The sequence below is a fragment of the Ailuropoda melanoleuca genome, chromosome 2 (genome assembly GCF_002007445.2).
Source record: "Ailuropoda melanoleuca isolate Jingjing chromosome 2, ASM200744v2, whole genome shotgun sequence".
In the NCBI taxonomy this organism is placed as follows: domain Eukaryota; kingdom Metazoa; phylum Chordata; class Mammalia; order Carnivora; family Ursidae; genus Ailuropoda; species Ailuropoda melanoleuca.
In genome coordinates this window covers 198,238,047-198,262,749 of record NC_048219.1, presented here as the reverse complement: position 1 = coordinate 198,262,749, position 24,703 = coordinate 198,238,047, and the positions used below count along the sequence as shown (strand labels likewise).

The 24,703-nt window shown below is 38.7% G+C and overlaps 1 protein-coding gene across 1 annotated transcript; it reads right to left on the bottom strand.

The window, feature by feature from the left end:
* Positions 1-7,817: 7,817 nt before the first annotated feature.
* On the bottom strand, positions 7,818-8,768 carry LOC100478083 (olfactory receptor 12). The gene has a single exon (XM_002922472.3). It carries the CDS (start codon positions 8,766-8,768, stop codon positions 7,818-7,820), a length of 951 nt encoding a protein of 316 aa, XP_002922518.1.
* Positions 8,769-24,703: the final 15,935 nt, after the last annotated feature.

Sequence of the window (24,703 nt, the reverse complement as noted above, 5' to 3'; positions counted from 1 at the left end):
GAATCAATTCAGTTCATAACAGAGAGTTTTTAAAAGGGAGAAATAACACCTACCTTGCAGAGTGGTTGTAAGGATTGCACAACGGAGGTAAGACCTGAGCCGGAGCCCCACGCACGCTACATAAGAGGGAGCTGTCATCATCACAATTTGCTTTGGAAGGCCATGCTGTTTTGAATCCATTCTCAGGGACTGTTAACCAGGAACACGTGTGGGTCCTTGCTTGTCTGGCATGAAATCACCGGGGCGGGAAGGACCACTTTATCAATTATGGAATTCGCCTCTGCCTGTGCTTCTGTTCTAAGAGCTGCTTGCTGACCAAGGGCATTGCCCTCCATTGCAGATCAGAGGAAGGATGGTCGTCCAACCATATCTGGGTCTGAGCACCTTTGCCACTCACCCCTAGAAGCAAAATGCAAGGAACTTGTTGAATCCTAGAACTGGGTTCTATGGAGAGATGTGGACATTTAAGGAAAGAGAAAGAAAACAAACAGATTTATAATTTTGCCCTGCTCCGGATGTCTGTATTCACATAAATAAGAAAAGAAGCTGTCCTTGTTCTAGTCACCAGGCAAAAACAGAGGTTATTTCTTTGTAAGCAAATTTGTTGCCATATAGTTTACATGTAGTTTGAGGTACCCATTTTAAGAGTACAGGTGATGTTTTGGCAAATGTATGTATCCATATAACTCCTGTCCCATTCAGCATACATTTCCATTATCCCCAAACCCAAGACGTCTCTCCTACTTCTCTGTAGTCAGACCCCTCCACCTGCAACGTCTGACCTGCTTTCTGTAAATGCAGCAAAGTTGTGCAGTTCTAGCATCTCATACAAACACAATCATACTCTCTTGCATCTAGTATATTTTGCTGAGATGACATTTTCAAGACTCATCCATGCTGATCCATACATCAGCAGTTCATTCCTTATTGCTGAGTACTATGCCATTGTACGGATATACCATAACTTTTTAGCTATTCACCTACAACAGACGTTTGAATTGTTTTCAGTTTTGGGTACTGTGAATACAGTTGGCATTGGCATTATGTACAAGTCTTTTTGCAGATGTGTTTCCATTCCTCTTGGTTAAATATTTAGGAGTAGAACTGTGGAGGTCATATTGGAAACGTATGTTTGGCTTTACAAGAATTTGGTAAATGCTTTTCCAAGGTGGTTGTATAAGTGTACGTCTCCAGTGGTGATGTACAGTTCCAATGATTCCTCACACTCTCCAGCATTTAACATTGTCAGAATTTTACTTAAAGCCCTGCAAGTGAATGTGTAATAGTAACCATCACATTGTGGTCTTGATTTCTGTTTCCTTTATGACTTACGATGGTGAGTATCTTACTCATTTATTGGCCATTTGTATATCTTCTTTGGTGTAGTATCTATTAAAATGTTTGGCCCCCTGTTTTTGGAGGGTGTTTGTTGTCTTATCATTGATTTTTGAGAGTTCTTTTTTTTTAGAGAGTTCTTTTTTTTTTTAGAGATTTCATTTATTTATTTGACAGAGAGAGAGTGAGCGCACAAGCAGGGGGAGTGGCAGGCCGAGGGAGAGGGAGAAGCAGACTCCCCACCAAGTGGAGAACCCGATGCAGGGCTTGATCCCAGGACCCCGGGATTATGACCTGAGCCCAAGGCAGACGCTTAACCTACTGAGCCACCCAGGTGCCCCATTTTTGAGTGTTCTTTATATAGTTTGCATACAAGTCTACAAGTCCTTTGCCAGGTATGTATGATAAAAATACCTTCCCTCCTCTGCGGCTTGCCCTTCTTACCAGTGTCTTTGGAGGAGCAGAAGTTTTAAATTTTGGTGGAGTCTATTTTTTTTTCCTTTATTTGGTTAGTATTTTTGGGTTTTGCATCTTTGCCTACTGCAAGGTTGTGAAAATTTTCTCCTATTTTTTTCTAGAAGTTATATTGTTTTACATCTAGGATCCATTTCAAATTAATATTTATGCACAATAAAGGCAAGAGTTGAGGATCATTTTCTGTTTTCACAACAATGTCTAGTTTGTCCAGCAATTGATTTCTATATTTGAAAGTAGTATCAAATAATCAGACTATTTTGTCTTTATCACTGTAGCTATATAGGAAGTCTTGAAGTCAGGTAGTATCAGTCCTCCAACTTTGTTTTTCTCCTTTGATATTTTGTTGTCTCCTCTGAGTCTTTTACCAGAAAATTTAGAATTGGTTTGCTATTATCCACAAAATAACTTGCTGTGATTTTGATTGGAATTGTATTGAATCTATAGACCAAGTTGGAAAAAACTGACATCTTGACAACAGTGAGTCTTCCTATCCATGAACATGGAATATCCCTCCATTCATCTAGCTCTCCTTTGTTTTCGTTCATCAGAAGTTTGTAGTTTTCCTCATATAGATTTTGTACATGTTTTGTTAAATATATACCTGAGTATTTCTTTTTGGGGGGGGTGATAATGTAAGCAGTGATAATGTAAACATTATTGTGTGTTCAGTTTCAAATTTCACTTGTTTATTGCTGGCATACAGGAAAGAGATTTTCTTTTAAGTATTAACCTTATATCCTGCAACCTTGCTGTAATTGCTTATTAGTGCCAAGAATTTTTTGTTATTGATTCTTTTGGCTTTTGTAGAGATCGTTGTGTCATCTGTGAACAAAGTTTTATTTCTTCCTTCCCAATCAGGATGTCTTTTGTTTCCTTTTTTCTCCCCACCTTATTGAGTTTGCTAGGACTCTAGCATGATTTTGAAAAGGAGTGGTGAGAGGGGATATCCTTGTCTTGCTCCTGATCCGAGTGGGAAGGCTTCACATTTCACACCATTAAGAATGATGTTAGCTTAGGTTTCTTTTAGACAGTCCCTGTCAGGTTGAGGAAGTCCCTTTCATTCCTAATTTATTGATAGTTTTTATCATAAATGGATGTTGGATTATGAAAAATGTTTTTTCTACACCTATCAATACGATTACATGACTTTCCTTCTTTAGCCTGTTGATTTGTTGTATTATATTATTTGACTTAAAATGTTTCATTAACCATGCATACCTGGGATAAATCCCCCTTGGTTGTAGTGTGTAATTATTTTTTACATTGTAGAATCAATTTGCTCATATTTTGTTGAGGATTTTCGTATCTTTGTTCATGAGAGATGAGATATTGGTCTGTACTTTTTTTGTGATGTCTTCACCTGGTTTTGGTATTAGGGTATTCTGGCCTCATACAATGAGTTGGGAAGTATACCTCTGAGAGAGATTGTAGAGAATTGGTACAGTTTATTCTTTAAATGTTTGGTAGAATTCATCAGCATCTGGGGTTCGATGCTTTCTGTTTTGTAAGGTTATCAATTATTGCTTTCAATTTCATTAAAAGATACGGGCATGTCCAGATTGTCAGTTTCTTCATGTATGAGTTTTGGCAAATTGTTTTTCAAGAATTTGGTCCATTTCATTTAGGTTACCAAGTTATTGGATATCAAGTTGCTTTAGTATTCATTACTATCCTTTTAAAGTCCATGGATCTGTAGTGATTTCCTCTTTGTCTCTTCTGATGTTAATAATTTTTGTTCTCTCTGTTTTTCTTAGTCTGGTTAGAGGCTTATCAATTTTGTTGATCTTTTAAAAGTGACAGTTTTTGGTTTCATTGATTTCCTCTACTGTCTTTCTATTATTAATTAATTTCTGCTCTAATTTTTATTATTTTTTCCTCCTATTTAGTTTGGATATAATTAGCGCTTTCCCCCCCTATTTTTTCTAAGATGGAACCTTTGATGATTGACTGTAGATCTTTCTTTTACATTAATATATGCATTCAGTGCTTTAAATTTCCCCCTGAGCAGTACTTTCTGTGCACCCCACAAATTCTGGTAAGTTGTTTTCATTTTCACTTAGTTCAAAATATATTTAAATTTATTTTGAGATTTCTTCTTTAAGCCTTGTGTTATTTAGAAGTGTGTTTAATATCCATGTATTTTGGGATTTTTAGCTATCTTTTTGTTATTGATTTCTAGTTTATTCCACGGGGGGCTGAGAGTAGACATTGTATGATTTCTATTATTTTAAATTTGTTAAGGGTGTTTTATAGCCCAGAATGTAATCTATCTTGGTGAATGTTCCAAGCAATTTTGAGAACAATGTGCTTTCTACTGGTACTGGATGAAGTAATCTATAGATGTATGTTATATCCAATAGACTGATAGCATTGTTGAGTTCAACCATGTCCTTACTAATTTTCTGCCAGTTGGATATGTCCATTTCTGGTAGAGAGGTGTTAAAGTCTCCAACTATAGGGATGCCTGGGTGGCTTAGTCAGTTAAATGTCTGCCTTCGGCTCAGGTCATGATCCCAGGATCCTGGAATTGAGCCCCGCATCAAGTCCCACATTGGGCTCCCTTCTCAGTGGAGAGTCTACTTCTCTCTCTGTTCCTACCTCCCCACTCGTACACTCTCTCTCTCAAATAAATAATAAAATAAAATCTTTTAAAAATTGAAGTCTCCAACTATAATAATAAAGGATTCATCTGTTTCTCCTGGCAGTTCTACCAATTTTTGCCTCACGCAATTTGATGCTCTCCTATTTGTTGCATACACATTAAAGATTGTTGTATCTTCTCAGAGAACTGACCCCTTTATTATTGTGTAATGTCTGTCTTCATCCTTGATAACTTCCCTTACTATGAAGTCAGCTGTGTCTGAAATAAATATAGCTACTCCTGCTTCCTTTTGGTTAGTGTTAGCCTAGATTCTCCTTCTCCATTCATTTAATTTTAATCTATATTTTAAGTGGGATTTTTATAGACAGCATATAATTGGGTTTTGGTTTTTTTTGATAATTCTGACAATCTATATAATTTAATTGGTTCATTTAAACCATTGACATTCAAAGTGATTATTGATATGTTTGGACTAATATTTACCATATTTGTTACTGTTTTCTATTGTTCCCCTTGTTCTTTGTTCTTGTTTTTGTCTTCTACTCTTTTTCTGCCTTTCCTTTTTCTTTTTTTAAATTTAAATTCGATTAGCCAACATATAGTGCATATTAGTTTTTGATGTAGCATTCAATGATTCATTACTTGCGTATAACGCCCCAGTGTTCATCACATCATGTGCCCTCCTTAATGCCCATCACTAGTTACACTATCTGCCCACCCAGCTATCTGCAACTCTCAGTTTATTTCCTGGAGTCAAGAGTCTCTCATGGTTTGTCTCCCTTTCTTATTTCTTCTCACTCATTTTTCCCTCCCTTCCCCTATTGTCCTTTGTGCTATTCCTTAATTCCACATATGAGTGAAACCATATGATAATTGTCTTTCTCTGATTGACTTATTTCACTTAGCCTAATCCCCTCCAGTTCCATCCATGTCTATGTAAATGGTAGGTATTCATCCTTTCCGATGGCTGAGTGATATTCCATTGTATATATGGACCACATCTTCTTTATCCATTCATCTGTTTGAAGATATCTCATCTCCTTCCACAGTTTGGCTGTTGTGCATATTGCTGCTATGAACATTGGGATACATGGAATATTACTCAGCCATCAGAAAGGATAATTAACCAACATTTGCATCAACATAGATGGAACTGGAGGAGATTATGCTAAGTGAAGTAAGTCAGTCAGAGAAAGATAATTCTCATATGGTTTCACTTATTTGTGGAACATAAGGAATAGCATGGAGGACATTAGGAGAAGGAAGGGAAAAATAAAAGGGGGGGATCAGAGGGAGAGATGAACCATGAGAGACTATGAACTCTGGGAAACAAACTGAGGATTTTAGAGGGGAGGAGGGTGGAGGGACAGGCTAGCCCAGTGATAGGTATTAAGGAGGGCATGTATTGCATGGAGCTCTGAATGTTATATGCAAGCAACGAATCACGGAACACTGCATCAAAAACTAATGATGTGCTGTATGGTGACTAACATAACACAATAAAAAAATTTTTAAAAAGAGAAATATCTTTTGGACCTAGTATGGACATGTTCTTTAAACATGCTGCAGAATGAAGTATCCATGAAGGAAATGACTGATAAACTAACTTTATTTAGTAAATTTAAGAACTTCCATTAATAGAAAAAATTTTAAATCAATACAAGTGCAGATGTGGAAGCCACAAAGAGGGAGAAGATATTTGCAAATCCTATAACTGGTGAAGGGCTCATATCCAGAATATAGACAAAATTTCTACAGTCAATATGAAAAAGAAAAACAATATAGTAGAAAAACTGAAAAAAACATATATACTTCCAAGAGAGGGCATCCAAATAGCTTCTGAATTTACGAAAATCTGGTCAGTCCATTGGCCATTGGAAAAATGAAAATGAAAGTCACAATGATATGTGGCTGTCTACCCACCAGAATGACTAAAATTGATATGATAGACAACATGGCTTGTTTGTGATGATTGTGCAGCAACAGGAACTCTGAGGCACTATTTTTGGGAACAAAGATTGCTGTAACATATTTGGAAAACTTGAGTTTGCCAAAAAAACGAACAATTCCACTCCTGAGAATGCCCAAAGGAATTAATTCACAGCAATAAATAAATAAATAAATAAATAAATAAATAAATGTATTTCATAATAGCATTATTTTGAAAGACAATAACTGGAAACAACCCAAGTGTTCATCAACAGTAAGATGGATAAATTATGGTATCTTCATTTGATGAAATTTATATAGTAATGAAATTTAAAGAACTGCTATGATATACCATCACAAGGATCAATCTCACAGAGAGAATATTAGCACACACACACACACAAAAAAAAAGCAAAAGAAGTAGAATTGTGTGGTTCTATTCATAGGAAGTTCACAGCAGGCAAAACTAGAAAACTAATCTGTGTGTTAGAGGGAGGATAGGTGTTAACCTTGCAGGGCAATGAGTAGAAGGAGGCAGGGGTATTGTAGAAACTGGGTAGGTTTCTTTCTTGACTTGGGTAGTGGTGATCTCCCTGAATGCATATGATTTGATATATTTTCTGTAGATGCATAAAAATTATATGTTTATACTTCATGTCTGTGACTAGGAAGGTGGATGTCACAGCTGGAGCTCTGGGTCATCTTTCCTAGTAACAGTGTCTTCCATGCCCTCGGTGTCATGAAGCAGAGCCCAAGGGAGCTCCTTCCCCTGAATGAAACCAATGCACATGTCTCAGATCACCAACCTGGCTCCTCTGTGAGAGAGGCCCTATCGTCAGACCCAAACCGCTTCAGCCAAGCCTATTCCTAATGACACCAAACCCACCATGGGGAAGGCCTTGGCCATGTATTACATTATTATTTTAAACAGATCTCTCTGGCAATGGTATTGAAGATGGCAGCCCATTTATGAGAGGTAAATGCTCATGTCTGGCCAACAGGAGAGAGCAAGGCCCTGCATCTGGAGGACAGGAGGGTGGAGGTACTGTGTTTACAGACATTTTTTTCTTCCAAGTTTGATGAAGGTGCACAAATATCTGACTTCTCTCCCACTGAATCTTATGGATGGCCCAGAGAACTGTGATGAGTCATAGGCAGAAGACTCACCCCTGCCTTGGTGCCCAGTGATGGCTCTGCCCAGTCTTCATATGATTCAAGTCATTGCTCCTTCTCTGAACATTTAGAGTTTCGGGTGAAGAACATCCTTATTTGTCTATGCATTTCCCATTTAGTAAGCATCTGGTCCATTAAATGCTTTCAAACAACATTGATTGAAAGAGTAAATGAATGAGTTTCTTAACATATTCAGTTCCATCTGGAAGTGAAAGAGGTTTGAGGGGGTCTTCACAGTTCAGTGTCTCTCTGAGGCCTCCATCCAGCCTGCAGAACACATTGTCTGCCTCCAGCACATCCTTCACTTGGCTGTGTGTTTCTGGCCCAGCCTCCACAGGGCCTTCTTCACATCCTTGTTTCGCAGACTGTAGATGAGGGGATTGAGCATTGGGATGACCAGCGTGTAGAAGACAGAGACCACCTTGCCCTGCTCCATGGACTCAATTGCTCCTGGCTGGGCATACATGACAAAGACAGTCCCCACAAAGAGAGTCACTGCAGCCATGTGGGAGCCACAGGTGGAGAAGACCTTGCGTCTCCCAGCTCCTGAGTGCATCCTCAGGATGGTCACTGTGATGTAGCCATAGGAGACAAGGACCACAAATGTCACACCCACAATGATGAGCCCACAGATGCCAAACAAGAGAAGTTCATTGATGGCTGTGTTGCCACAGGCAAGCTGGAGCAGGGGGGGAACATCGCAGAAGAAATGGTTGATGCGGTTGGAGCTGCAGAATGGGAGGTGGAATGTGAAGCTCGTCTGCACAACAGAGTTGAGGCAGCCTCCACAGTAGGTGCCCAGAACCAGGCGAATGCAGGCAGAGTGGCACATGGTGATGGGGTAGCGCAAGGGGCTGCAGATGGCCATGAAGCGGTCATAGGCCATGACACCCAGGAGGAGCCCTTCAGTGGTGACCAGCAGGGAGAAAAAGAATAACTGGGTGGCACAGCCTGCAAAGGTAATGACCTTGGATGGGGAGAAAAAGTTGGCCAGGGCATTAGGGGCTATGACAGATGAGTAGCACAGATCCAGGAAGGAGAGGTTCTTGAGGAAGAAGTACATTGGGGAGTGCAGGTGGGCATCCAGGGTGATAACCATGATCATGGTGACGTTCCCCAGCACAGTCACCATGTACAGGGCCAGGAACACAGCAAAGAGCAGGGCCTGGGTCTCCAGGCCACCCTCAAATCCCTCCAGCACAAAATCTTGAAAGTAGACCATGGAGAGGTTTCCATTTCTGTGGGGTGGCATGAGCCTCAGTCCTCACCAGGAGAATTACAGCTCCAGTATTGGCAGAATAAGTAGGTCAAGCTAAACTTCCTGCTGAAGACTGTTAAGAAAAGATAATCAACAACAAAAACTAAATCTGATTGAAGGTATGAGAGTTAATGATTTAGTAAAGAATTACTAAACAAAATTCAAGATAAACACAGAGGCCGAGGGATTTCATTACTGAGAACTGCTTTTTCCCTTGAGACATAAGCCAATTTTGAAGAGGAAGTCTGAGAGGCCAGGTGGCTAAGCAGTGAGGTTTTTTTATGTCTTGTAAAGCTAATGCTGACAGTGGTTGGTTACTAGGAACCAGCCAGATGCACCATAAGAGTGGGTTAAATAAAGACTGGGTAGGCAGCTCAGCTTCTGACCATTTCAATCACTGAAATTGTATTAAGATGCAATCTGAGTGCTAGTGTCTCTGACACCTTGCAAAAATAAACATATCTCAAGAGGAAGACACATTATGCTATACCTCAGTGTTATCCACAAAAGTTTTGTGTATATACTGCCAGACACACAATTCAAAAATTGAGGAGTTCCTGCAATATGAATTAAAATAACAAAAAATAGGAAAACCCAAAAAGGTTGCAGATTTTGGAGTTAACACACACACAACTAATGAATCATTGAACATTATATCAAAAACTAGTAATGTACTATATGTTGGCTAATTGAATTTAAATTTAAAGGACAAAAGATGAGACTAAGAATTTAGCAGAAATGGTGATGGATAGTAAGGAGGGCACATATTGCATGGTGCACAGGGTGTTATACGCAACTAATGAATCATCGAACTTTACATCAAAAACTAGGGATGTACTGTATGGTGACTAACATAATATAATAAAAAAATATTATTATAAAAAAAGAATTTTAGCAGAAATGTGTAAGTAATACAGAGAATAATATGTAACTTTTTATAACTACAATGACTAAAATTAGGAACTCAATGAATGAATTTTACAGATTAGAAATAGCTAAAGAGAAAATTTGTGAACTAGAATACAGATCAGTAGAAAATATTCAGAGTGAAGCATTAAGAGAAAAAGGATAGAAAAATCAGAAATGAAGTTAGAGACTGAAGATATAGAAACATACATAGTATGAGTTCCTAAAAAAAAGAGGAAAGAGATAAATAGGCTAAATCAGAACTTGAAGAGATACGGCCAAGTGTTATCTCAAACCAATGAAAGATATTATTCTACATATTCATTAACCCTACAAAATCAAAGCAGGATTTATACAAAGAACACCACACTTAGACATATCATAATAAAAATATTTAGAACCAAAATAAAGAGAAAAAATATTAGAAGCAGCCAGAGAAAGAAGACATAGTTTCTTCAGGGGTACCTGGAGTCCACTTGAGAATTTTTCTCCCTCTCCCACTGCCCCTCCCCACTGTAATAAGTAAATAAATTTTTTTTAAAGAAGACATAGCTGCTTCAAAGTATCAACCTTAGAAGTAAGACTGACAGTTGGCTTACCAGATTAATAATAATAATGGAAGCCAAAGTAAAAGGAATTACATTTTCCTTTGTTCAAAGAAAATAATTACCAACTAGAATTCTACATCTATCCAAAATATCTTTCAAGACCCAAAGTGAATTTAACAATAATAATTTAAGACTTCAATACTCCACTTTCAATAGCAAGTAGAACAACAAAACTAAATATCAGCAATAATAGATTTGAACAACATTATAAACCAAATAGACCTAACAGGCATATGTCAAACACAGTGTATCCAACAATAGCAGAATACATTCTTTGCCAGTGCACATGGAACATTATCCTGGATAGATCGTATGTTAGTTCACAAAACAAGTCTCAATAAATTTTCAAAGATTTAAATTATACCAAGTATGTTCTCCAAACAAAGTGATGAAATCACAAATCAACAACATAAGGCAATTTACAAATATGTGGAAGCTGAACAACACATTTTTAAATCACCAATGGGTCAAAGAAGAAATCACAATGGAAATTATAAAGTATTTTGAGATTAATGAAAATGGGAACACAACATACCAAAACTTAGGAGATGCAATGAAAGAAGGACTCAGAAATTTATAGCTTTAAACATCAACATTAAAAAAGATGTCAAATCAATAATTTAATTTTCCATCTTAGAAAAGAAAGTAGAAAAAGAATACAAAATTAAGTGCAAAGCAAATAGAAAGAATGAAATAATAAGATTAGAGAAGAGATAAATGAATTAGAGAAGAGTAAAATAATGCAGAAAATCAATGACACTAAAAGTTGGTTCTTTGAAAAGTTTAACTTGACAAACCTTTGGCTAGATTGACCAAAAAAAGTCAGAAGACTTAAATTTCTTTTCTTTCTTTTTCTTTCTTTCTTTCTTTTCTTTCTTTCTTTTTCTTTCTTTCTTTCTTTCTCTCTCTCTCTCTCATCTCTCTCTCTCTCTCTTTTTTTTTACATTTAACTGTCTTTTATTTTTATTTTTATTTTTTATTTTATTTTTTTTTAAAGATTTTATTTATTTATTCGACAGAGATAGAGACAGCCAGCGAGAGAGGGAACACAAGCAGGGGGAGTGGGAGAGGAAGAAGCAGGCTCATAGCGGAGGAGCCTGACGTGGGGCTCGATCCCACAACGCTGGGATCACGCCCTGAGCCGAAGGCAGACGCTTTAACCACTGTGCCACCCAGGCGCCCCCTGTCTTTTATTTTTACCTGTGTAGTTATCTTTATCAGTGCTCTTTATTTCTCCATGTGGGTGTAAGTTACTCTCTAGTGTACTTTCATCTCAGCTCAAACAATTCCGTTTAGTATTTCTTGTAGTCTGGTAGTACTAGCACCCTTTACAAAATATAGATTCTTTGGGATATAAATACTGAATTCTTCATAAGGAACGTTCCTTTTTTTTTTTTTAAAGATTTTATTTATTTATTTGAGGCAGACAGAGAGAGAGCACAAGGGGGGAGGAGGATCAAAGGGAGAGGGAGAAGAAGACTTAAATTTCTAAAATCAGAAACAAAAGCAGAGTAATGACTTCTGACCTTATAGAAATAAAAAGTATTATAAGAATATATTTGACAGTTGTATGCTAACACATTAGCTAGCCTAGAAGAAATGAACAAATTCCTGGAAACACAAACTAACATAACTGACTCAAGGAGAAATAGAAAATCTGAGCAGATGTGTAAAAATCAGATTGAGTCAGTAGCCAAAAAACTTTTCCAACAAAGAAAAGCTCAGGACCAGATGGTTTCATTGGTGACTTCTACCAAATTTTTCAAGAATAACACCAGTACGTATCAAACTCTAGAAAATAGAACAGGAGAAAACACTTCCTAATTCATTTCATAAGGTCTGTATTGCTTTAACACTAAATTGATACAAAGATACTGCAAGAAAATGAAGCTACAGATCAATGTCTTTTATGAATATAGATACAAAAATCCTTAACAAAATACTAGCAAACTAAATCCAGAAGAACTTTAAAGGGATTATACAGCATAACCAAATGAGGATTATCCCAGGAATGCAAGAGTGGATCAATATACATAAATCACTCAATGTAATACACCATACAAATGGAATTAAGGGGGAAAAACACATGATTATCTCAGCAGATACAGAAAAACTACAAAACATTGCTGAAAGAAATGAAAGAAGACCTATGTAAATGTAAAGGTATCCCATTTTCATGGACTGGAAGACATAATAATGTCAAGATGCAGTACTCCCCAAATTTACTTACAGATTCAATGCACTCCTATCAAATTTCCAATTGCTTTTTTTTTTTTTTTGCAGAAATTGACCCTAAATAGCCAAGACAATATTTAAAAAGTACAAAGTAGGAGGACTAACACTTCTTGATTTCAGAACTTACTAAGAAGCAGAACAGTGGATAGACATAGACCAATGGAATAGAATTGAGGATCCAGAAATAAAATCACACGTCTGCAATTTTCAATGAGGGGACCAAGGGCACCGTTCAATAGTGAAAAAATAGTCTTGGATGATAGGAAAACTGAATATCCACACACACAAGAATGCATTAAGAGCTTTTACACCACATACAAAAATTAACTCAAAATGGACAAAGACCTAAATGCAAGTGCTAAAACTATAAAAATATTAGAGTAGAAAGAGACATCAGCATAAATTATTGTGACTTGGGATTAGTCAGCAGTTTCTTAAATAGAGCACAAACAACAAAATAGAAAAACTAAAAATAAAATAAATAGACAAATGAACTTTTTTGAACTTCATCAAAATTAAAGTCTTGTGCACCAAAGGACACTATCAAGAAGATGAAAACAAAACCTGTATTATGGGAGAAAATATTGACAAATTATATATCTAATAAGGATCTAGTATCCATGCAATATACAGAACTCTTCCAACTCAGCAAGAAAAAGACGAACACTCAAATTTTAAAATGGACAAAGGACTTGCATGGACATTTCTCTAAAGAAAATACACAACTTGCCAATAAGTATAAGAAAAGATGTTCAACGTCATTAGGGAAATGTGGATCAAAACCACTATGAGATACCACTTTGCTCATTAGAATGGCTACATTTTTTTGAAGACAGAGAAGAACAAGTGTTGGTGAGAATTTGGGAAAATTAGAACCCTCATACATTGCCAGGACAAATATAAGAGTGGTGCAGCCTCTGTAGAAAATAGTCTTGCCATTCCTCAGAAAGTTAGGCTCAGAGTTCCCATATGACCCACCATAATCCACATGCAGGTTTTTGCCCAAGAGAATTGACAAAATATAAGAGCCTGTACACAAATATGAACATTTGTGTACAAGATTAGACATGATTGGCTGTAAGTTGATTATTATTGAAGTTGGTTGGTGCGAATAGGTAATCCATTACTACTCTAGTTTCATGTATGTGTGTTTGAGAACACCCATAATAAAAAGAGGCATACATCTAAAAATAAAGAAAAACTAAGTCAAGAGAATTTGTAGACACACAAAGGAGGAAAGGCAGAAGGTGACCTTCAGGTAGCAGGAAACTGACCCTGCGGGGGAAGTGATGACAGAAAGAATGAAGAAGATGGGTAGTAAGGAGGGCACGTATTGCATGGAGCCCTGGGTGTTATACGCAGCTAATGAATCATCGAACTTTACATCAGAAACCAGGGATGTACTGTATGGTGACTAACATAATAAAAAACATTTAAAAAAAAAGAAAGAATGAAGATCAAGAAAAAGGGTCCCATGGGGCGCCTGGGTGGCGCAGTCGTTAAGCCTCTGCCTTCGGCTCAGGGCGTGATTCCAGCATTCTGGGATAGAGCCCCACATCAGGCTCCTCTGCTAGGAGCCTGCTTCTTCCTCTCACACTCCCCCTGCTGTGTTCCCTCTCTCGCTGGCTGTCTCTCTGTCAAATAAATAAAATCTTTAAAAAAAAAAAAAGAAAAAAGAAAAACGGTCCCAATAGCTAAGTAAATACTGATTTTATAAAATGCACGGCAGGTTAAAAACAGAGAGAAAAATACACCACAACAGAGGTAGGTAATTTGGGAGGAAATAAGTAGAGTTAAAAGGATTTCCCCATTGTTCAGTAAGTCAATAAAAATACTAATGTCAGTTGTGTTAAGTCAAAAATACAAGTTGTAATTTGTTTGCAACCACTAAAAAAAAAAAAAAAGAAAGGAAAAAAGTAAATGAGTGTAAAATTTCCAAGCTAATATAAAGAAAAAGTGGAATAATACTTTTTTTCAATGAATGTGAAAAATGGAAGAAAAGAGAAAAATAAATAGGCAAGAGAGTAAAAGCACTAAAGAACATGGTATGCATAAACCCTAAGTATGTCAGTATTATATAAGGACTAAAGTGTATTGTATAACCATAAATGCAACAAAGTTTCCAATGGAAAGATGTGTACTAGTAGACAGGCTGAAGAAACAAAACCTAACCATATGTTATATAAGAGATATAAAAAGCAAACAAAGTGTTGGAAATAAAAATGATGGCAAATACACAATAAACTAACATTTCAGCAAAAAATAGAGTTGTTATTCTAAGCCCAAAGCAGACTTCAAGACGGAAGCACCAACTGAGAAGAGGACACTTCACAGTGAAGACGAAACATTCAGTTCACCCAAAGGACAGGCAACCCATGTTTAATGTGTAAGCACATGACCACAGAGCCTCAGTATATACAAAGCAAAAATGGCACTTAAAGGAGAAAAATACAAATCCACAATTATGTGAGAGATCTTAACCCCCTCTCTTGGAACTGATAAAACAATCATACAGAATATCAAACTGGATATGGAATGTTAGACTCCAGTTGGTTACCATGCAGTGTAATATTAGTTTCGGGTGTACAATAGAGTCACTCAACACTTCATACAACACCCCATCCTCATCACAACAAATGCACTCCTTCATCTGCATCGCCTCGTTCACCCATTCCCCCCACCCGCTCTGGCACCATCATTTTGTTCTCTATGGAGTCTGTTTTCTGGTTTGCCTTTCTCCTTTCCCCCACCATGTTCATTTGTTTTGTTTCTTAAATTCCACGTATGAGTGAGATCATATGACATTTGACTTTCTCTGACTTATTTCACTGAGCATAATACCCTCTATCTCCATCCATGTTGTTACAAATGGCAAGACTTCATTCTTTTTATGGCTGAGTAATATTCCATTGTATGTACATATACCACATCTTCTTTATCCATTCATCAGAGGATGTACATGGTTTTCAAGTTTACAAGGAACATATTCACACGTGGACTATATTCATGGACTATATTCAGAGCAGCTTTCAACAAATTTCAAAGGACTGAAAGCATATAAAATATATTTGTGTGCAATTTAAATTAAACCAAAAGTAAATCTCAAATAGAACATTTTTAAATCCTCATGTATTTTTTAACTTAAAAAGTTAGTAAGCCACAGGTCTAAACAATAATTTTGAAATTTAAAAATAAAATTGCATAAGATGAATAACAAAAATAGAATGTTGGATGCATCTGTGTTTAAAGGGAAATTTATAGGCTTAAATCCATATGTTAGAAAAGAAGAAGGGCAGGAAATCAGTATTTGTCTGAAAATTTTATAAAAAGATTAGTGAATGAAATCCCAAGAAAACAGAAAGGAAGAAAGTAAAGAACAAAATTTCTTAAATAGAAAACGGACATACACCAGAGAGATGTTATACCAAAAGGTGATTATTTGAGAAGATTGATCAGATGACAGGACTGCTGAGGGATGAAGGAGAAAAGGCAGAAATTACTGATGTCAGGAATGAAAGGAGGGTATCACTGAGATCCTAAAAACACAGAGCGGATCGTGACAAAATGTTTTCATAAACTTGAAATGTTGATGAAATTGGCAAACTACTAGAAAGAGATCACCCACCACAACTGACCCTCAAGGAAGCAGAAGATATGAAAGTTCCCTGGTTGCTGAGAAATGTAACCTACACTGTAAAATCGTTCCATGAAAAAGATTCTAGGACCTGATGGCTTTATTTGTGAAAGTAAATACTTCTACTAAATATGACCACATCTACCAAAACACTTAATCTTACACAAAATCTTCAAAAGAATAGAAGAGGGACAACTTTCCATGCTATTTTATGAGGCGTGCATAATCTTTTTTTTAATTTTCTATTTATTTTTAAATTTTTTATTTTAAATTTATTTATAAAGTTCCATGATTTATTACTTGCATATAACACCCAGTGCACCATGCAATACGTGCCCTCCTTACTACCCATCACCAGTCTATCCCATTCCCCCCCCCCCGAAGCCCTCAGTTTGTTTCCCAGAGTCCATAGTCTCTCATGGTTCATTCCCCCTTCTGTTTACCCCCCCTTCCTTCTTCCCTTTCTTCTCCTACCGATCTTCCCACTTCTTATGTTCCATAAATGAGTGAAACCATTTGATAATTGTCTTTCTCTGCTTGACTTATTTCACTTAGCATTATCTCCTCCATGCATAATCTTAATGCCAAAATCTGACAAGGACATTTAAGCATAAAAAAGTATGCTATTCTCAATGATAAAAGCAAATTTACCAAACAAAATCTAATTAAGTAATATATAAAAATTATAATATGTCCACAGCTAAGTTTTCTATTCCAGGGATGCAAGATTAATATTCAGAAATCAATGCACTTTACCACTGTAACAGAATAAAGAGGAATATCATGTAATCTCAATAGATGCAGAAAAAGCACTTGGAAAAAATCAATATTCGATTAAAGAGGCCCTGATAAAGAGTAGCCAAGAAAGGCTAACAGCACACATCTTTCACAGTGAAATATTGCAAGCTTTCCATTGAAACGGGAGCAAGACAAGGTTGCTCCTCTCAGCATTTCCATTCAACAATGTTCTGGGCATCCCAGCCAGCACAGAAAGGTGAGACAGAGAATAGTAATCATAAGGCTCAGAGAAAAAGAATAAAACCTTTCATTGCTAACAGGTGGTGTGATTGTGTACATAGAAGATCCATGTTAAGCTACAGATCAATTATGAACATCAATATGTGAATTTAGAAGACTTGGTAAGTAGAGCATCATATGTAAGATTAATATTTACATGGACCGACAGAAAACAGCCAGAAAATGACAATTCAAAAGTGATATCACTTTTGATTTTGGTAATGGGTAGTGCAACTACCCATTACCAAATATGTATAAACCTTTGTGCATAAAACTGTTGAGAGAAACCAAAGTAGATTTAAGTAACGTGGCAGGATGTGCCAGGTTCCCAAACTGGCACACTCAATATTGCATAAATGCCAATTCTCCCCACACTGCACTGAGTCAGTGCAATCCCAGTGATTTTTATTTGTGGAATCTAAAAAGCTGATCCTAAAATGTGTATTGAAATGTGCAAAAACAAGTGTGTCCAAGACGTTCTTGAGACGAGAAAAGGTGTGGGTGGATTTGCGCTACCAGATAGCGACTCATAAGTAGCAATAATGAAACAATGTTGGTGGCAGAGGATAGACCATCTGCTGATGAAACAGCACAGAGAGACTGGAAATCAACCCTGTGCTTATCTAGACACCCAATTTACCAAACAGGTGGGTAGCGCTATGGAAAAGTCGGAAAATCCGATAGTCATATGGTAAACAGTGAGATTTGGCTCTTACCTCACACTACATACAGAAAACAATCATAGTCTGAATGCAGAAAGGGGTAATGGGCATTAAGGAGGGCATGTGAAGTGATGAGCACTGGGTGCTATACGCAACTGATGAATTATTGAACAATACATCTGAAACTAATGATGTACTATGTGTTGGCTAATTGAACTTAAATAAAATAAATAAATTTGAAAGCAAAATAGTGAAGACAATACAGAAGACCCTCATGGCCCCAGTGCAGGAAAGTGCGTCCCAAACTGCCTAGGCAGGGAGTGAAAAGTACTAAGCATAAAGGAAATACCTTGTGGATGGAACTACATGAAAATCGAGACAGTCTTCAGAGTGTGTAAAGGCAAACCACAGCTTGGGAGGATATACTTGCAACATGTGAAGGGAAAAATGACTTGTCTGCACAATATATAAATAATCCTCAAACAAGAAAAAGGACTCGGTAGAAATACAGGCAAGAGACCAGTAGAAGTGACACACAGGAAAGAGGAGCCAAACGTGCACGACCTGCTCATCATCAGGAGAAAGCACGTTCACACGCTAGTGAGGTACTCTTGCACGCCCACTGAAATGTCTACAAGCAAGCAGACCGACAGTAAGCAGTGGTGTCAAGGACAGGAGCAACTCGAAGGGAGTGTAAATTAGGACAAGAAGTTTGGCATTTTCTGAGGACGTTGAAGACACCTGGCCTTACCTGTGATTTCACTTTCCCTCTGGAAGGTATTCACCCAACAGAAGTGCACACACATGCACAAGGAAACCAGTGTGAGACTGTTCTCTGCTGCCTTAATCACCATCGCTGCAAAGGGGAAACAACACAAGTGAATTGTGGCGTATCTGTCCGGTGGAGTACTAGACAACAGTAGATAGGGACAGGACGCCAGTTCGTAGAGCAACACCGAGCATGATAATGTTGGTCCACGGACCGCACTTTGAGAACAGCTGCTAATTCCACAACTGACTCACATCTCTCATTCGCAGAGCCCGGATTTCCAGATGGCAGTTGGTGGTCCCTTCAGAAGTCATCCTGTTCAAAACTCTCGCTCACGTCCAGGTGGAGGATGTCACCACCACCAGCCACCCCAGACCCAGCCCATCTCCTCCGCTGCCCATCCTGGGCTGTGTCCTGCTGATCTCCATTCACCATCCCTGCCTCTGTCTCTCCTGTCAACTCTGGGCCCTTCTCACCTCTCGTCTGAACGACCACCATGTTTTGATAATGAGCTCCAGCCTGCCCATTCCCTGCTTCGTTTCTCGCACAGAGCTCCCTGTGTGGAGTCATCAAACCATCCGTTCAGGTCATATTGCTCCCTACTGCAAATGAGTGATAGCTTCCCCATCAGCTGAGGGATCGTGGAGAGGAGGCCCAAAAGGGTCTTGCTCCAGGCCTGCCGGGCGACCTCAGCTCCTGCCGGAAGCATCATGCTCAGCGATTCTCCGATACTCTCATTCGGCCTGGAATGTCTGTGTACCCCCATCCACTGTGTGGGTGTGACCAGCTCTCTCATCTCCCCATGGGCTCTCCATCACCTCTCTGATATGACTGTTACTGCTTTGTGCTATCAGCAACCCGGTCATGCCTCCTCTTACTGCCTGCGTCCCATCAATTTGCAGGTGTTTGTTTTCATATCTGTGTTCCTGCAGAGCCACAAGATCCCCAGAGCTGGACTTGGTCTCTTTATTTCTGCGTCCCCCAAACAGTGGGCATGTCCCTTAGAAGCATGTGCCTAGTAGTCTGTGGTACTGATTTGAGCCTGATAAATGCATTTAAGGTCATGAAGGAGCCTGGTGCTGTGATCCTCTGATTCTAATGAAAACCTGTACCTTTAGTTGAAATGACCCTGAAGCCCAAGACAGGGCTGGCCAGGACAGGAGTGTGCTCACCACTTCAGCTGCTGAGGCAAGCCCTGAGTGTTTACTGTATACCATAGCTCTGATGCCTCCCTTACACACATGGCGTTGTCCTTCAATCCCCAGTAGCCCTGAGGGGTGGCCGTCTTGACCTCACCTCTTCCAGGTGAGGGTCATGACTCATTCAAGATCACACAGCTAGCACCTACTCTCCCAGGGTCTCCTGAGCTCCTGACCCACGTGTGTGCTGAGGGTAACGAGGTGGGCACCAAGAACTCTCACCCCTCCTCATTCTGCTCTGGCTTCCCATGCAAGAGAGACTGGGGAGGGGGGAGGGCACCCGGGGTCCCAGTGAGAGTCTGGCTAGGTGCCCAAAGTTCGGGCTACAGGAAGCTCCTGGGTCTTGGTGGAAGCAGGGGACAGAATGGTCTCAGCTCACCTCAGCTTCCACGTGTTGTTGCATCAGCCACGCAGCAAGCATGGAGGCACCCGCACCTTGGGGTCACGTGCTCGGGAAGATCTCGCCACCTGCATGGCTGGGACTTGGAGCCTTGATGGCCAATTAGGTAAGCTTGTTTGTGTCCTGGCCTCTGTAGTGCACTGGGACTCCTGCTTCTCCTGGGTCCCCTGTCACCAACCTTTGTCTAATTCCACCCCCCTCACCTACAGGGCCAGGAACCAAAGCCCAAAAGTCCCCTGGGGCCCCGGAGGGGTGAGCAGAAGAGGAGAATAGAATCTAAGAGCAGACTGTGTGGCCCTCAGTGGACTGTCCTCCTGGGGGCGGCAGGTGTGAGCTCTTGGGCCCAGGTCTATTCCATCAGCCCCTTCCCACCACCACCTTAGCTGTACCATTCTTCTGTGAGTTGAAATGATCTATCAGGAAAAACAATCTTCTCTGGGTCCCTCTGTGCTTACTGTTGGTCCTCCCTGCAGCAGAGCCTGACCTATGAGTGGGAGAAGACCACCCTGAATACATTTCTGTTCCTGGATGAGGATCAGGTGGTGGCTTTTCAAAATTATGAAACCAAAATTTGTTTGGAAAATTCCAGCAAAGTAGAAAGTGTTTGGCCCACAGTGAGGATGCCCCTCATCTTACCCCAACCACTGTCCCAACTCTGCTGGAGGTCTGGTGCTCCCACTTCCACACCTGTTGGCGGAGGACATGACTTTGGGGTGCTTGTGTATTTTACTTAATTTGGGTTTTTTTCTTTTACAAAAATATGACCATACCCCACACCATGTCCGCATTTTTTATCTTTTTACTGAATACTGTGTAATCATCACCTTTCTAAGCCAGTGACATTCTCTTTCAGTACCTCCGGTGTTCCATTGTATGGGGGACCAGGACTTACTCATTTAACTATGTGAATGGCTACTTAGGATTGTACATTTTTAAAAATTTTATTCTGAAAAGAGGACTTTAACATAAGATCTTCTGCTTAACAGATTTTTAAGGGCACACCATATCACTGCTGTTTGTAGGTGTCACGTACAGCACATCTCTAAACCTTATTCCTCTTGTTTGACTGAAATTTATGCCTGTTAATTAATAACTCCACCATCCCGCCCCTGGCAACTGCCATTCCACTGTTTGACTCTATGGATTTGACTATTTCAGATAACTCATCCACATGGAATCGTACAATTTTTGTCTTTCTGTGATTGGCTTATTTCACTTAGCATAATGCCCTCAAAGTCCATCCATGTTTTCATGTGTTGCAAAATTTCCTTCTTCTTAAAGACCGGATAGTAAGTATCCCACTGTATGTATAAACTATGACTCGTGTGTCCACGGCCAATTGTGAGTAGTGCTGTCCTGAGCCGGGGAAAGCAGACAACTCTTCCAGGTTCTGAGTTCTGGTCTTTCCATACATATCCAGAAATGGGATTCCTGGTTCCTATGGTGGTTCCATTTTTAGTTTGTTGAGAAAGTTCTATACTTTTTCCCCAGCAGCTGCACTGTTTTGGGTTCCCAGCAACTGTGCACGTGTTCCATTTCTCCACATCCTCGCCTGTGTGTGTTTTCTTTTTCTTTTTAAGATTTTATTTATTTGAGGAAGAGAGAGAGAGAGCATGCACAAGCAGGGGGCGTGGCAGAGGGAGAGGGAGAAGCAGACTCCCCGCTGAGCAGGGAGCTCAACACAGGGCTCCATCCCAGGACCCTGGGATCATGAAGTCAGACACATAACTGACTGAGCCATGCAGACGCCCCTGTCTTTTTTAGAACAGCCATCCTGAAGTTGTAGCCCATTGCGGTTTTGATTCGCATTTCCCTGATGCTGAGTGACGCTGAGCATTTTTGTTATATGCCTGTTGGCCATTTGTGTATTTTCTTCAGAGAAATGTCTATTCAAGTCCTTAACCTGTGTTTAATTGGGTCATTAGGTTTTTTCCTTTAAATTTTGGGTTGTAAGAATTGCTTACATGTGGAGATTAATCCCTTATCAGATATATGGTTTGCAAATATTTTCTCCTATTCCGTAGGTTGGTTTTTCGTGCTATTGAATGTTTCCTTTGCTGGGCAGAAGCTTTTTAGTTTGATAGAGTACCAGTTGTTTGTTTTTTGTTCTCTTACATGTGCCAAGACAAATGCCATGAAGCTTCTCCTTGTGTTTTCTTTTAGGAGTTTTACAGAATGTGGTCCTATGTTTAAGACTTTAATCCATTTTGAGTTTATTTTTGTGTATGGTGTAAAATAAGGGCCTAATTTCATTCTTTTGCACCCAGCATCATTTGTTGGAGAGACTGTCCTTTCCTTATTGTGTATTCTTGTACAAAAGGTCAAAGATCAATTGAACATACATAAATGGGTTTACATCCTGGCTCTCTATTCTGTTCATTGATCTATATATCTGTCTGTATGCTGGTCTCATACTGTTTTGATTATTTGATTGTGATACATTTTGAAACAAGAAAGTGTGATACTTCCAGCTTTGTTTTCCTTTCTTCGTTTTTCTTTTCTTTTACAATTGATTTGGCTGTTCATGGTCCTTTGTAGTTCCCTATGAATTTTAAAATGGTTTTTTCTATTTTTGTAAAAAATGCCGTTGAGATTTTTTTGAAGGATAATGAACATACAGGGTTATGTATTTTCAGGTGTGTGATATAACGACTCAGCAGCTGTCTACATCACCCAGTGCTCATCACAGTAAGTGTGCTCTTAACCCCCATCATCTATTTCAGCCGTCACCCCAACCGCCTCCCCTCTGGTAACCATCGGTTTTTTTCTCTGTAGTTAAGAGTCTGTTTTTTCTTCTTCTATTTTTTCCTTTGTTTTGTTTCTTAAATTCCCCATATGAGTGAAATCATGTAGTATTTGTCTTTCTCTGACTGACTTATTTCACTTGGCATTTTACCCTCTAGATCTATCAATGTTATTACAAATGGCAAGATTTCAATCTTTTTTATAACTGGGCAGTATTCAGCCATATATAACTAGACCACGTCTTCTTTATGTGCTCATCTATGGATGGACACTTGGGCTCCTTCCATATCTTGGCTGTTGTAGATAATGCTGCAGTAAACACAGGGGTGCATATATCTTCTTGAATTTGTATTTTCGTTTTTGAGAGGTAAATACCCAGTAGTGGAATTACTGGATCATATGGCAATTCTATTTTTAATTTTTTGAGGAACCTCCATATTGTTTTCCACAGTGGCTGCACCAATGCAACAACCATGGATGGACCTACAAAGTATGATGCTAAGTGAAATATGTCAGACAGAGAAAGAGAGATACCATATGAATCACTCATGTGTGGAATTTAAGAACCAAAACAAATGAATAGCTTAGTAATATATTTTGAAATCTGAGATTGTGATACCTCCAGTTTTGTTCTTCTTTCTCAAGTTTGCTTTGCCTATTTGAAGCCTTTTGTGGGTCCATAAATATTAGGATTATTTGTTTTAGTTCTGCGAAAAATACTGTTAGTATTTTGATAGGGATTTCATTAAATCTGTAGATTGCTTTGGGTAGTATGGATCTTTTAACAATATTGGTTCTCCCAATCCATCTTTTCATTTCTTTGTGTCATCTTTAATCTTTTTCATCTAGATATGTCTCCTTTGCCAAGGGAAACAAAAGCAAAATTAAACTATTGGAATTACACAAAAGCTTTTGCACAACAAAGGAAACCATCACCAAAGCAAAAAGACAACCCACTGAATGGGAGAAGATATTTGCAAATGATATCCAATAAGGGGTTAATATGCAAAATATATAAAGAACTTACACAATTCAACATAAAAAAAAGAAAGAAAGAAAGAAAGAAAGAAAGAAAGAAAGAAAGAAAGAATTCAATTTAAAAATGGGCAGAGGACATGAACAGATATTTCTCCAATGAAGAAATACAGATGGCCAACTGACACATGGAAAGATGCTCACATCACTCATCATCAGAGAAATACAAATTAAAACTACAATGAGATATCACCTCACACCTGTCAGAAGGGCTGAAATCGACAACACAAGAAACAGCAAGTGTTGGTGAGGATGTGGAGCACAAGGAACTCTCATGCACTGTTGGTGGGAAAGAGAACTGGTGCAGCCACTGTGAAAAACAATATGAAGGTTCCTCAAAAAGTTAAATATAGAACTACTATATGATCCAGTAATTCCACTACTAAGTATTTGCCCCCCCAAATGAAAACACTAATTTGAAAAGATAATATGGACCCCTATATTTATTGCAGCATTATTTACAATAGATAAGATCTGTAAACAGCCCGAGTGCCTATCCATAGATGAATGGATAAAGAAGATGTGGTATAGGTACACAATGGACTATTACGCAGCCTTAAAAGAGAATGAGATCTTGCCACTGAGATTTTGATAGGTATCGCACCAAATCTGGAGATTGCTTTATGTAGTGTAGACATTCTAACAGTACTAAATCTTTAGTAAAAACCATGTTAATATCTCACTATTGATTTTTTCACTATAGGATGTGAGTAGATGTA

Bases quoted from the DNA above. Each gene is read 5' to 3' on its own strand.
- LOC100478083 (XM_002922472.3), bottom strand. From the start codon at position 8,768: ATGCCACCCCACAGAAATGGAAACCTCTCCATGGTCTACTTTCAAGAT.